Raw genomic sequence first — 16,085 nt, forward strand, 5'->3', positions numbered from 1 at the left:
AGTCTAAACCTGAATTCAAATCCGACTCTATGTTTAAATTCGGGTTTGAATCCAAGCCAGAATTATGGTTTTCGTCAGTATAATTTTGCATAAACATTTTGTTCTTTTATAAGGCTTTAATTAATTTGTAGAATAGCACAACGAGAAAATAGAGAAATCGTATCATACTTGCACATACTTAATGTTTTACATTTTTTTCCGTAATTAGACGAGGGAGATGAACTCATGTCAAGCTTGGAAAGTTTTCTTTTAAGTGTAAGCGCTCTCTTTGATTTTCTTTTTTCTTATTTTGAATGTGTCTTTTAATATACAACCTGTATACGGCCATTTTTATTAATATCCCTTAAAAAAATTAATTTTAAAAATAACTCTGTGTACCATTTTTTTTTTATTTCTGCCTTGACCACCTGAGCTTTGGGCGGCCCAAAATTTTCCATGGAGCGCCCCCACTATAGGCGGTCCACATGCCAAGTGAGGTGCCCCATATGCTATGTGAAGCGCCCCAGGGACGGGCGCCCCGTATTGTGTTTTTTTTTTTAATTTCTTTTTAATTATTTTCCAAATAGCTATGTATTAATGTACCCATTGGTCCCATTATTATGTCATGTAACTTATAATTTATTTTTTAAATGTAGTTTGTTAAAGAAAAAGATGTTAGTTTTTTAAATAGAAGCGTGGGTCGCAAATAAAAATTGCGGTTTCAATATAATTTCTTAATATAGTGTACTATTGCGCTTTTAATTCTATTGTTGAACTTTAAGTGTATTGTTGAACTTTAATTGTATTATTAAACTGTGTTATAATGATGAAATGTAAAGTGCAAACAACATAATACCAATATGAATATTAAATAAAAAAACATAATGCCAACATAATGCGCGCCAACATAATCAGAAATGTATAATACAACAGTCCCATAGTCAAAATACTACAGTCAGAACTATATCACAATAAACAAAACCTCTACACTCATCCTCGTCGTTTCCTTCCAGATGGAGACAACCTAGGAGCCGCTATGCCCTTGCCATGCTTGTGCGGCTGCACGCGCCTCTGCGGACTCACATCTCCTAACGCCTCCTCTCCCAAATCCTCCTCATCGTCTCCCATATCCTCATCCTCCTCTCCCGTATACATGTGCTGCGTACCTGTACTGGCTGCCTATGGATAAAATACAGCAGCTGACTCTGCATTGGCGGGCTGTGTACGCAGCTCCCATGGATCTTGCTCCTAGCTTGTAGCATATGTGGCAGGAGGCGGTGCACCAAATAATGCAGAGACAAAGCCATCTGCAGTCTGAGATGAACTCCCACCAGCCTCAAAATCATGCTCCATCTCCACTCCATATGGGGAACGAATAGAATCTCAGACCTGCGGTGCCTCACCGTAAGCATGACATCATCCTGTATTTATAATCAATTTGTCAAACTCAAATCGTGCCATTTTTTTAGTACCTTAACAGATATCATTTTTTAAGTATAAAAATCACATACCTCAACAGATGCCAATGAGACGCGGTGCTTAATATGATGGGTCCATAGAAGAGGACTAAATGTGTTAGGATCATACACACCCGCTGTAGGCTCAGCTTGTACTCCCCACCGTCTAACTCTATGCATACTACATTTACCAAAAATATATATTAATCAATCACAACTTAAGAAAATATTGTTCTCCATATTAATATATGTTTGGAGACCAATTTTTACATTTTTTCAAATTTTTTTACTATTTTTTTAGATTTATTGAAAATCACTGTTTTCAGATGGTCCACAATTTTCAGATCAGGTGATTTTCTAAATATCTAAAAAAATCGTAAAAAAATTACAAAAATATACCATTTGGTCTCCAAACACATATTAATATGGAGAACCAGATTAATGGTTTAGATCGACCATTAGGATTTTCAAAACTCACCAACCCGTGATATTCATAATACCATAGACTCACTCTATTAATTATATAATTAATATAAAAATCATTGTTAAATTTTTACTTTTTAAAATAAAAATTATTTTAAAAATTGACAAACAAATAAAATTTACAAAAAAACAAAATTAATTTTTAAACAAAAAAAATGCATATTTTTAAATCATAAACTCTAACCCTAAATTTTAAAATAAAAAAAATGTGATATACATGCAATTTACTTGTAACAAAAAAATATATATGTCATTTTTAAACAAATATTGATATAATTATTTAATTAATAGAGTGAGTCTATGGTACTATGCATATCACGGGTTGGTCCGTGCTACGGCTCGATATTCGAGTTTTCAAAATTCTAATGGTTAATCCGAACCGTTCATATTATTCTCCATATTAATATGTGTTTGGAGACCAATTTTTACATTTTTTGAAATTTTTTTATTATTTTTTTAGATTTATTGAAAATCACTGTTTTTGCATGGTCCACAATTTTGATATACATGCAATTCTTTGAAATTTTAAACCGCACAAAATATTTGCAGTCCTAAATTTTAAAATAAAAAAAAATTAGATATACATGCAATTTACTTACAATAAAAAAAAATATATGTCATTTTTAAATAAATATTGATATACTTCAAATTATTTTGTATTGATATATACATGTTTTTCATGAACTATCACAAAAATAATTTTCAAAAAATAAATATGCATATTTTTAAATTATAAACCCAAAAACTAAATTCTTAAACAGTTCAACCATTTGAACCATAAATTATAATCCTAAATTGAACCGTAAACCCTAAATTTTTAAGTAATTCACAATTCACAAACATAAACCCTAAATTAAAAAAAAATCACAATTCACAACTATAAACCCTAAATTGAACCATATGACATTCAAGCAATTTTACCATAAATCATAATCCTAAATTCGAGCAATTGAACCAATTCAAGCAATTCAAGCAATTCAAGCATCCAATTCAAGCAGTCAAGCAATTCAACCATCTAATTCAAGCATCCAATTCAAGGATGTCATTGCCACAATTCAAGCATCCAATTCAAGTATGTCATTCCCACAATTTATAATCCCACAATTCCCACAATTTAATAGCATTTATAAATAACCCGCAATTCTCACAATTCGTGAAATTCGACCAATTCAATCAATTCAACTAATTACTCACATTTAACCCTAAACATCGAATCGAACCAAACCAAATCACATTACACCATTTAATCACATTTAACCCTAAACCCTAAACCCTAATCGAATAAAAAAAAAAGAGAACTCACTTGGTCGATCGAGAGAGAAGCGAATCGAGGCACGAGGCAGTGACGAGCATGGTGCGAGGCAGAGAGGGGTCAGCCGGCAAGGCTTCCTTCTTCTTTTTTTCACTTTTTTTGCGGTTTGGATGAAGGCATAGGAGGGGGAAGAAGGAGGGCTCACGGGTTTATGAAGATGGGTAGTGGGGCGCCCGTCCCTGGAGCGCTTCACTCACCATTTGGGTTGCCACAACCTGGGGCGCCTCACTTGCCATATGGGCCGCCACAACCTGGGGCGCTTCATATATTGTATGGGCCGCCCGTCCCGCTGGCACCTCACAGGAATTTTGGGCCACCCGAAGCCCAGGTGGTCAGGGTAGAAATAAAAAAAAAATGGTACACAGGATTATTTTTAAAATTAATTTTTTTAAGGGATATTAATAAAAATGGCTGACCTGTATATATCGATCTCCTCCTCTTACCTCTTCACCTCGTCCCATTTCACTTGTATTATTTATTTGTCGTGAATTCAACCTCTGGCATCTCTCGTCGTTGCTCTCGATCGATTTCGCACGACGCTGCCTTCGAACTATCAACCGACCTAAGACTAAGAGTGCAGGTAATCTCTCCTCTCTGCCCCCCAGTAATATCATTTTACGTTATATTACGATATTACACTGTTCTAGAATACCTATAAATAACTGTGGGTCCACACAAGTTAAAAATTAGGTATTATTCTAGCTAGAGGAGAAAAGAACTGGCAATGAGCGAGGGAGAAACTGGCTTGGGATTCCAAAAAGGCTTACCATAATTTGTACACGAAAATGGTAAGCATTGTTTTTTGTTGTGTCTTGGTATAAGTGAAGTACTTGACTAGTACTTAATTTATTTATTGATTTAAGGCTGACTAATCAAATCAGTAACCTCCATCGCTATGCTTAAAAAATGACTCTTGGGAAAACTTATTAAAACATTAAGGGTTATGTACGACCTATACATATTAATTGTTTGATTCAAAAATTCTACTTATATGGAATTTTCATATATAGGATTGGTGTAGCATACATTATTGTAAGAGATAATGTTACAAATTTCTGAAAAAAAGGATGATTATACAAGATGATATTATATTTCAAGAAAAAAGACATTTGTTTTACCTGGACTTGCTCCATATGGCATAAGCCCTCAGGAGTTCATGCTTGTAAGTATCGACTTTGTGCTTCTCCTCAGATCAACCCTTAGTTTCTCTTGCTAGCTAGGTCTGAAAAGAACTTGCTGCTGGATTTTGAGCCAGAGAGATCAGGGATGTCAGAGATCTACTCATAGCGGATAATATGTAGGGTATTCAGAGAGGTATCAAGAGAGGGGTTGTAGGCTGATCTGATCTGAGAGAGGAGAGGAGATTGATGCCGGCTTTGATAGGAAGAGATCGGGATTGAAGGAGAGGAGAAAGCGAGGTGGGAAGCTGATATGGAAAAGGAAGAGAGGAAGAGGGGAGGAGTTTAATAGATCGATCGAGAAAGGCGGACAAAACGAGGCATAGAAAAAGAACAGGTGTCGAAAGACGACAAGTGAGCAACGCATAGGGATCAATCATCAACTGTCAAAAACAGATCGGACGAAAGCAGCCACCCTTGCTAGTCTAGGTTACCAGTACAAAAACTATCCAAAATTATATATATAAAATAAATAAATGTAATAGAATAGGGTTATATGGCATGAATCTCAACAAACAATCAAGCAATACAAGTTTTCCCGTTTATTGCATTTTGCATTTACCATTAGGGTGTGGCTTCTCTTTCAAAGTCAATTTCTCTCTCTTGTCACATGTAAATATAGTAATTAATGTTATCATTTATGGTGTTTGAAATATATGTACTTATGTTCGTTGTTACCCAGAAGATCATTTTGAAAAAGCAACTAAACAAATGGATTGAGTAATCTGAAAATATTGAATATTCATCAATTTAAAGGCTGTTTTCTGAAGGAATTATTAAGCTATATGTTGAATTCAGTTTATTATTGACAATTGTATGTTGTTTCAATTGAATTTAATTAGTTTATTGGCTTTGATAATTTATCTAAAGCTAAAAGAGGATTCACAATCAATTGCCGATGCAAGGTTTATATTAGAGGATTTTTATCATATTATTGCTCGTCTACATTGCTCATCTGCATGCTCACATGTCGTATGTTTTGCGCAAACCAATGTAAGAGAGAAGAATTAAGGTTAACCCCAACCCCAAATGAGGGATATATATATATGTCCACGAAAATATCTAGAGTTTTAGCAAGCAAAATAGAAATCTAAAATTGACCAATATATATATATATATATATATATAGAGAGAGAGAGAGAGAGAGAGAGAGAGAGAGATGGGCTATGGTGCATTGGACCATAAATCTAAAATTCAAAATCCAAATGGCCGATCCAAAATGTTCATCTTGTTCTCCATATTAATATGTGCTTGGAGACCAAATTTTACATTTTTCTGAATTTTTTTACTATTTATTAAGTATTTTACAAAATTGTTGATCCAACGGTGGCTGCTGATTTTACTGTTTTGTTAAGCCACCATTGGATCAACAATTTTGTAAAATACCTAATAAATAGTAAAAAAATTCAGAAAAATATAAAATTTGGTCTCCAAGCGCATATTAATATATATGGAGAACAAGATGAACGGTTTGGATCGGTCATTTGAATTTTGAATTTTAGATTTATGGTTCAATGCACAAACCCCTCCATGCATTGCAATGCACCATAGCTTATCTCTATATAGATATATAGATATATACTATATATCTATATAGAGATGGGCTATGGTGCATTGCAATGCATGAACCCCCTTATGCATTGCACTATAATCACGGATTTAAAGTCCAAACGACCGATCCGAACCGTTAGATGTTTAATCCATATAGAAATGTGCTTGGAGACCAAATTTTACATTTTTTTGGAATTTTTTTACTATTTATTAAGCATTTTTTAAAATTGCTGTTTTGCTGTGAACAGTAAAAAACAGTAAAATTTTCTGGACCATCAGATCAGCGACTTTCAAAATTGCTTAATAAATAGTAAAAAAATTCCAAAAAATGTAAAATTTGGTCCCCAAGCACATATTAATATGAAGAACAAGATGAACGGTTCAGATTGGTCGTTTGGACTTTAAATCCATGATTTAGAGTGCAATGCATAAAAGGGTTCATGCATTGCAATGCACCATAGCCCATCTCTATCTATATATAGATATATATATATATATATATATAGAGAGAGAGAGAGTTAGGCTGGGGTGCTATGGATAGCATAGTGGCCTCTATGCTACGGCTCAATATTCGAGTTTTCAAAATCCAAACGGTCGATCCGAACCGTTCATCTTATTCTCCATATTAATATCTGCTTGGAGACCAAATTTTATAATTTTCTGAATTTTTTTACTATTTATTAAGCCACTTTGAAAATCGCTAATCCAACGGTTTTACTGTTTTGTGCATCCACCGTTGGATCAACAATTTTGTAAAATACTTAATAGATAGTAAAAAAATTCAGAAAAATGTAAAATTTGGTCTCCAAGCAGATATTAATATGGAAAATAAGATGAACGGTTCGGATCGACTGTTTGGATTTTGAAAACTCGAATATTGAGCCGTAGCATAGATGCCACTATGCTATCCATAGCACCCCAGCCTAACTCTATATATATATATATATATATATATATATATAGAGTTAGGCTGGGGTGCTATGGATATCATAGTGGCCTCCCGTGCTACGGCTCAATATTCAAGTTTTCAAAATCTAAACGGTCGATCCGAACCGTTCATCTTATTCTCCATATTAATATCTGCTTGGAGACCAAATTTTATAATTTTATGAATTTTTTTACTATTTATTAAGCCACTTTGAAAATCGCTAATCCAACGGTTTTACTGTTTTGTGCAGCCACCGTTGGATCAACAATTTTGTAAAATACTTAATAAATAGTAAAAAAATTCAGGAAAATGTAAAATTTGGTCTCCAAGCAGATATTAATATGGAGAATAAGATGAACGGTTCGGATCGACCGTTTGGATTTTGAAAACTCGAATATTGAGCCGTAGCATAGAGGCCACTATGCTATCCATAGCACCCCAGCCTAACTCCTATATATCTATATATATATATATATATAGATATATAGATATATCTATATATATATATAGAGTTAGGCTGGGGTGCTATGGATAGCATAGAGGCCTCTATGCTACGGCTCAATATTCGAGTTTTCAAAATCCAAACGGTCGATCCGAACCGTTCATCTTATTCTCCATATTAATATCTGCTTGGAGACCAAATTTTATAATTTTATGAATTTTTTTACTATTTATTAAGCCACTTTGAAAATCCCTAATCCAACGGTTTTACTGTTTTGTGCAGCCACCGTTGGATCAACAATTTTGTAAAATACTTAATAAATAGTAAAAAAATTCAGAAAAATATAAAATTTGGTCTCCAAGCAGATATTAATATGGAGAATAAGATGAACGGTTCGGATCGACCGTTTGGATTTTGAAAACTCGAATATTGAGTCGTAGCATAGAGGCCACTATGCTATCCATAGCACCCCAGCCTAACTCGATATATCGATATATAGATATATAGATATATAGATATATAGATATATAGATATATAGATATATAGATATATATAGATATATAGATATATATATCTATATATCTATATATCTATATATCTATATATATATATGAGTTGGGCTACGGTGAATTACGAAGTAAAGCAACTATTTTACTTCACGCTCATATTTTGTAATTTTAAAGTTCAAAACGTCGATCCGAACCGTTCATCTTATTCTCCATATTGAAATGTGCTTGGAGACCGAATTTTATAATTTTTGGAATTTTTTTACTATTTATTAAGCAATTTTGAAAGTCGCTGATTTGATGGTCTAGAAAATTGTACTGTTTTTTACTATTCACAGCAAAACAACAATTTTAAAAAATGCTTAATAAATAGTAAAAAAATTCCAAAAAATGTAAAATTTGGTCTCCAAGCACAGTTCAATATGGATTAAACATCTAACTCTTCGGATCGGTCGTTTCGACTTTCAAAATAAAAATACGGCGTGAAGTAGAAACGCGTTTTACTTCGCAACTCACCGTAGCTCATATCTATATATAAATAGGACTTGGCTACGGTGCTATGGGTTGCATAGAGGCCTCCTGTGCTATGGCTCAATATTCGACTTTTCAAAATCCAAACGGTCGATCCGAACCGTTCATCTTGTTCTCCATATTAATATGTGTTTGGAGATCAAATTTTACATTTTTTGGAAATTGTTTACTATTTTTTTAGATTTATTGAAAATCGCTGTTTTTCAGACAAATCTGGACCATAAAAAACAACAATATTCAATAAATCTAAGAAAATAGTAAAAAATTTCCAAAAAATATAAAATTTGGTCTCCAAACACATTAATATGGAGAACAAGATGAACGGTTCAGATCGACCATTAGGATTTTGAAAAGTTGAATATTGAGCCATAGCACGGGAGGCCTCTATGCAACCCATAGCATATTAGCCAAATCCTATATATATATATATATATATATATATAGGCAGTGGCTAATTTGCTGCCAGCAGCATTTCTGTCGGCGGTGCTGTTGGCCTTTTTTTTATTTTGTAATGTCCAAACAACAAATTCAAACCGTTAAATATTTAATATATACTATAATCTACTTGGAGACCAAATTTTACATTTTTTGGAATTTTTTTACTATTTATTAAGCTGGTTTGAAAACCGCTGATTTCAATGCTGCAGAAATTTACTGAAATCAGCGGTTTTCAAACTAGCTTAATAAATAGTAAAAAAATTCCAAAAAATGTGAAATTTGGTCTCCAAGTAGATTATAATATAGATTAAACATCTAACGGTTTGGATTTGTTGTTTGGACATCACAAAATAAAAAAAACCCGACAGCACCTCCGGCTAATATGTTGCCGGCAGCAAATTAGCCGGACCATATATATATATAGGGAGAGAGAGAGAGAGATAGAGAGAGTAAGTCTACCATGCTTTGCAAATTAAAGTAAGTTTTTTTTAATTTACACTCATATCTCTAGTTTCAAAGTTCAAAACGTCGATCCGAACTGTTCAAGTTGATATCCATATTAAATTGTACTTGGAGACCAAATTTTATATATTTTGAAAAAAATTTACTATTTTTTTAAAAATTTTCAAAATCAGTGTCTTTTAGAAAATTCTGGACCATCAAAAACTCAGTCAAACACTGTTCAACCTAGTTTTGATGAAAATATCACATGGACACGAGACTCGGATCAGTCTCATATTGGATCCGACTGATACCGAGTTGATTCAGCCGAGTCAACTAGAACACAGCCGAGTTTCCAAACCATGGCGGTGCCAGGTATTTGATAGCTAGGTAACTCTGGGACCGGACATGATAATATGCCCTGTACAATTGGTAGGAGACCATTATCTATAGGTACCGAAACAACTGAGTTTTTGTTTTTATTAATTTTTAAACCTGTCAACCTCCCATATAGTATCAATATCATTGATATTACCTTAATATTTGATGACTGTATTGTCCGCAAATTGTATTGCTTGAGTCGGTGTTTTTCATTTTATAGAGGATTAAAAAGTATTGATGAATAAAAAAAATTACAATTTTTTCAATTTATATGGGGACTTAGCCCTGTTTTTTCTACACATAAATCCGCCCCTGCCCCAGACTATTATTTATTTCTAGTACACGGAGGCATAATTCAAGACAGAAATTATAATATTCTGTCCACCTCAAGGCATTCAGATAACACAAGAAAATAAATTACAAGGAATCCGACAACAAGCAATATATTTAAGAAACAAAAGGTTGGCAACTCCCTCAAACGTTGCAGTTTACTTCACAGACTACTACATGAAACTTAATTTTGGGGAAGTATTAGATAGTTCAAGTTCATCGATCAAGTCTATTAACAGAACCATATGGAAATATTAAATACAAAAATCAAGCAACCAGAGAGAGAGATGACTTAATAGGAACTACTTATTTTTTGGATAAAACTGGGAAAAATACATCCCTCCGATTTCATTGAAATCAGCATAACCTAGCAACAGTAATATCATTTTAAGTTATAGTACGATATTACATTGGTCTAGAAAACCTATAATAAGGCCTGAATATAAATACTTTTACAACAAAAAGCCCTTAAACAAACAAAGATTTTGAAGCACATCATCAATTTGCTTTCCACACCCAAGCTTGAAAGAGCTGCTGAAGTTGTACTACCTCCTCTGCGTCTGAAATGGCCTGTAAAAAATCCAGTAGATCATTAGCATCATGTGGTGATACTAAAACCCTAGATCATTAGCATCATGTGGTGATACTAACTTTGTACAAAAAGAAAGAATAATCACCCTTTGTTTTGCCCCACAAGGCTGCCAAAGCAATTATACTAGCACTTAAATACTTGAGATTAATTTACAGAAACATTCTTAAAATTTACTCTATTTCTCTCAAATCCAATTATTCGAAAAAATTGTTCCCCTGATTAGTTCAATTAACAGTGTCCTTCAAAGGAATTAAGGCATCTATATACATAAATCCTCTATGGTAGAAATTGAACAACATAAACTAGTTAGGTCTGATCTGCAAGTCAAAAATGAATTTGTATACATACCATATAAAGTTTGAACAGTGACTAATGAGATAGCTGGAAAGGGAAAATGGACCGATATAATTTTTTCTGTATGGAGCGGTGCGTCGGTAGATAATCTCAGGATGATGATAATATGAATTTGTGGGTGCAAGGTTTGGGCGGTGAGAACCGTAAACATCGATGTCTGGCTCAAACCTTTTGTAATAATAAATGGATTGCGGCAAGATTGAAGGAGAAACTGAAGTAGATAAAGATAGGCATCGGTTGTCTGACGCAAAAATAGTGCAATCAGGAGGTATGGTGGTTGGGATGAGCCTCCTATTCAACACATCAATCTCATATACTTCAAAGTGTAAACCCAATAAGGGTGGCACATTATAGCATTTCCGTAGGAGTAACATTTTTCCTCCATACTCAAGAAGACCATGATACAAGGGATAACTGAAGGTCGGGATCCGAGTTGACACCTTGAGTTTTGGATCCAAACTAGGCCCAATAGTTGCTTCCTCAAGTTCAAACTGCAATAATTCTCCAGTGTTGTGATCAGCTGCATACAGCTGGCCTTGAAAGGAGAGAGTGGAAGTACAACTGACCTCATAATCCGTACCAAACCATCTGTTGCCTCTTATCCTCGCAAATGCAACTTTACGACATCTTTGAAAGAAGAAAACAACAATGGAAGATGAGAGGAAGTTCACGCTACTTGGCTCATCTCGGATCATGATGGAAAGAAGGGAATCCACCTTAGGCAATTGAGTAATAGATAACGTGAATGGGTGGAGAAGACATAATTCACCCGTATTCTTTCTGAGCAGTACAAGGAGCCCATCAGCAGAAGATATTGGCGTGTAATCCTCACGGAACTGCGGAATGTCGACAAGAAGGCAGCGTCCACTTGAGATATTAAAAAACGTACTCCAATCTTTAATCCCACGAGGGGAATACTTCTCACGTTTACCAGAGATGATCATGATCCAATTTCGTGGCCGAAAGAGGCTCTCAATGTTGGAGGGAGGAGCAGTAGATTGCCTCCAACCAGGACAAACTGCACGAAAGCGGATGTACTCTGTTACATCCTCAGAAAGTAGAAAGTTGGAGATGATCGCCACTATGAGTTCAGGGAGTGAAGACCAATTCCTTCTCTCCATCGTCGCCGTGTTGTTCTCCTGAATTAAAAATTTAAAATAGGGTCATTGCCAAGTTAACATAAAAGTACATGGAAAGAATTACAAAAAAAGCTAACATCCCTTGATCTTTAATTCCTTACATATATGAAAATTTAAATGTAGTATGAACCACATATTAAAAAAAAAAAAAAGGCTCCCGAAATAGCAAGGTATATCCACTGGTATATGGTGCATGTTTATTGTCCCACCCCGAGTGTTTCATGTTCCATCCAATGAATATGTTACACATGCAGATTACTTTCGGGTGGGGTTTAAATTGGTGGCATGACCAGCAGAAAATTTGGCAGGTTGCTATTGATGGGTGAGACTGAACATAGGACATTTAATGTGGGATGAGTCGCAGAAGTTTACATATATAAAGCATGCTCATATAGCAGTGTTATAAGAACAGGACCGGGCCAGCATTTAACTGGAAAAAAACGGAACCGGTCACCTGTCCGGTCAGTTTTGCAATCAGATCATTTCAGATAATGAACCGGTCAAAAAGGTTAAACCGTCCGACTCAAAACAGGTTCTTTAGATCTCCTCCTCTGATATCATATTCCCCTTTCCTTTCTCAATCAAATCTCTTCATTGTCCAATTTATTGACTTTTGGAAATATATATATATTTTTTTAATTTCCTTCAAATCTCTTCTCTGTAGAGATGGAAACCATAGAAGATTGAAATATACCCTCACTGATAGTATTCGCGAAGGACACTGTCAGTATATCCTCGCAAATACTCCCGTCTCTAATAGAAAAACACTTTTTTGTAACAGATAGTCAATTTTTACCCTCACAGATACTATCCCATTATTGTAGTATATTTCAATATCTTCTCTGATTGGCTGTGGGTGAATTTCGTTTTCAACACTTTGTTTGAAATAAAATCACAAAAGAAGCTACTAAGATCAAGAACTGTAAGTAATTTTATGAATGTTTTTTGTTAATTTTATTAAATAGACCCATGCATATAAGATGTTTGATAAAATGCTCAAACCAAAGAGCATGTTGGTTATGTCCCTACCAAATCTAGCTGGTACTAAGAAAATCAGAAACTCAAAACTGTTTTTGAAGTTACTTTGAAGTTCTAATATGTGTATTAGATCATGAGGAACAGTTGCTGGTACAAGTTTTCTTTTATTTGAACTAATATCGAATTTAATTGATTTTTAGAAACTGTACCGGTACATCCTATTGCAATTTAGGGACCTTTATGCAAATTTCTGAACTAAGAATGTTTATTATGTAAATCTTGCGATCAAGGCTCTGTGGAATCATCCTTTCAACTATTTTTCAAATGCCAGAAAGCATTACAGGTGCAATCTAGGATGGTTTTTAAGCTGGGGGTGCAAATCATGCAAGCAGGTGAGACAGTGCAGCAAATCTTTATCAATTCAAGGCAACGTGCATTAAGAAAAGGTATGAATAAAATGAATGGAGTGTGTTCTTCTCATCAACATGTTGGAGTTTTTGGAAGCAACAGAATAATATCCTATTTGAAGGGAAGGTAGTTCCTGCTAATGTGTTCGCGGGGCACAATTCAAGAGGCATTTATTTGGGAGAGATTTTGTTGAATAATTAATTTTTGCAAGGCCTACATCTTCGTGGTCTTTTTGATGTATTTTTTTAGATTTCAATTTCTTGCAATTAACTTGACAGCCATTGTCAATATTTTTAAAAAGGAATATTTATTATGTTAATATGGCATTCTTTCTTGTAAGGACTTAGACAAAAAAATTAAATAACTTGCTAGTATTTCACGTTATTAGTTGTAATTGTATTAAAAACCAGCAGTTGAACCGGTTGACCCATTGGTCCGACCAGTGAATGAATGACCCAGAGTTCTACCGGATTGATGTCCGGTTTGGTTCTGATAATGTCATATAGAGGCAAAATCCAATCTAATTAAAATTCACATCAAAACAACTTGACCTTAGTGATACAAACAACAGAGCATCCCCCTTTTAATCTTTTTGTTTTTAAGAAACTAACAATAAAATTAAATTCCCAGAATACCTAATACGACTCATTAAAAAAAAATGCCAGAAGCTTTACATCAACCCATGCCAACTGAATTTAGTAGTCTAGCACTTAGATTAATTCTTCTATTTTTTGTGTGTGATTTTTTGAAAGTAACCCTAGAGAAAAAAGATAACATATAAGAAATACAATAGCAAGCTCGGCAGAGTAAGAAATGAATACATGTGGTGGAGGTTGATGATCAGAATTCTCTTCTCCAAACAAGGCTTGGCGTTGGGTCTTCCGTCCTCGGCGCGCCATATGTTTTTGAAGCTAGCTAGAGTCTAGAGACAGTAGTGATCTGTTCGGAACAATATATAGATTGCTTTGCTTTAGAAAAATAAAATTAAGGTGGTGGGTAGCTATAGTGTGAGTAGGCGACGGGTGGTGAGGGAATCGATCAGAGATTGTGGAGGAGGCGAACGAGAGACGGAGAGGGACACAAGGGCAGTCGCCTGTTTGCTTTGCTATTTGCTTGATCACAAGTACCGACAAACACTTAAATCCATATTTGCGCTATTTTTTTGTAGCCCAGTGTCAGTGTGAAGAGAGCCCGTGGGCCCAGTTTTCTTTTTCTAGATGACTTAGCACTGCAGAATTTTCTTTTTTTTATTACTTCCGAAAATTCCAATTTTTTGTGTGCACTTTGTACTTTAAAACATGCATGGTGCTTTTCCATGGACTGTAAAAAAAAATAAAAAAAATAAAAAATATTCATTGGTGCTTCAATTTCCTAAGGTCCCAATTTACTGTGACAACACTAGCACCATTCAAATTTCAAAAAATCTGATACTCCATTCTAAGACAAAACTTAAAAATATGTCATCATTTTATTAGAGATCATGTTAAAAAAGGAGATATCAAACTTCTTCATGACACAAAGAATCAAATTGTCGACATTTTCACCAATACATTATGTATCATTGTTATCAAAACCGGATCGGACCGGCTGGTTCGACCGGAATAAACCGGAACCAGACAGGTTTACGGTTTGGTTCGCTATTTGGACCGGATATGCAATAGAACCGGATATATTTAATTAAACCGGCCGGTTTTATATAAAAAACCGGAGTAAAAGTAAAAAAAAACCGGTTTTATATTGGTTTTTTTGTCCATTGTTGTCATGTGACTATTTTCAATTTTGAATGGAAAAAAAACAACTTTTGAGGAGAAAAGGGAACAACTTTTTAGGAGAAAAAGTGGAATCTAATGTGTATTATTCTGTGGCTAACTTTGTGTAGTCATTTATATTTTGTAATATACTTTTGTAAACAATTATGTGTTTAAGAATAATCCAACATTTGTTGCAATATTATTTTTTTTATAAACTAAATATTAATTCTAATATGGATCATTAGGGGTTCACTTGATCACAAAAACTAAATAATTTCTATGTAGTTATTCAATTTATTTATGAAGTATAAAATATAAAATTTCTTCGATGAAAAAAAGATTTCATAATATTTTATTTAATTATTTTACTAATTCTAACAATAAGTTCTATATTTGAGCTAGATATATTATTTTCTAATAAAAAATAATTATTTCTAATATATAAATTTACTTTTATAGTACATTGTTAATATGTATATTGGAAATTTTATTACATAAAACATAATTATTTATAATAATAATTATATCTTATAAATAAATATGTAAGTATTTAAAAAATCAGCAGTCAAACCGGTTGAACCATCGGTCTGACCAGTGAACCGTTAAACCGGAGCTTTACCGGGTTGACGTCCGGTCCGGTTCTGATAACATTGTTATGTATTGAACAACACAATGAACTAATTAAGATTCAAGTTAGGAATGTTATCCCTGAAAGACTAATTATCTATACTACCATTACATCGCAATAACAAGGTATAGGATCATAGCAATCACGTAGAGTGTATATTTATCTTCAAAAACACTGTAGAACCACTACTGTTGCACAAATCGTTGCAACGGTTGCTTAACCGTTACCCAATGGATTGAATTAAAACACTAATCTGCATATCCCAAATTCTTTCGGA

General features: G+C 34.1%; 1 protein-coding gene across 1 annotated transcript; it reads right to left on the reverse strand.

Moving 5' to 3' along the window:
* Positions 1–3,686: 3,686 nt before the first annotated feature.
* Positions 3,687–14,405, reverse strand: LOC144566167 (uncharacterized). The gene is made up of 4 exons (XM_078316082.1): positions 14,251–14,405; positions 10,899–12,043; positions 10,409–10,528; positions 3,687–3,893 (listed from the first exon to the last, which is right to left on the reverse strand). The coding sequence occupies exons 1-3, from the start codon at positions 14,326–14,328 to the stop codon at positions 10,504–10,506; spliced, it is 1,248 nt and encodes a 415-aa protein (XP_078172208.1). The 5' UTR covers positions 14,329–14,405; the 3' UTR covers positions 3,687–3,893; positions 10,409–10,503.
* Positions 14,406–16,085: the final 1,680 nt, after the last annotated feature.

This window comes from Carex rostrata, chromosome 1, assembly GCF_964058835.1.
Source record: "Carex rostrata chromosome 1, lpCarRost1.2, whole genome shotgun sequence".
Classification (NCBI taxonomy): domain Eukaryota; kingdom Viridiplantae; phylum Streptophyta; class Magnoliopsida; order Poales; family Cyperaceae; genus Carex; species Carex rostrata.

Coding starts and splice junctions, on each gene's coding strand:
- LOC144566167 (XM_078316082.1), bottom strand. CDS start 14,328: ATGGCGCGCCGAGGACGGAAGACCCAACGCCAAGCCTTGTTTGGAGAA. Junction 12,044..14,250: donor ATCATCAACCTCCACCACAT/GTATTCATTTCT, acceptor TTTTTAATTCAG/GAGAACAACACGGCGACGAT. Junction 10,529..10,898: donor CACTGTTCAAACTTTATATG/GTATGTATACAA, acceptor GATTTTTTACAG/GCCATTTCAGACGCAGAGGA.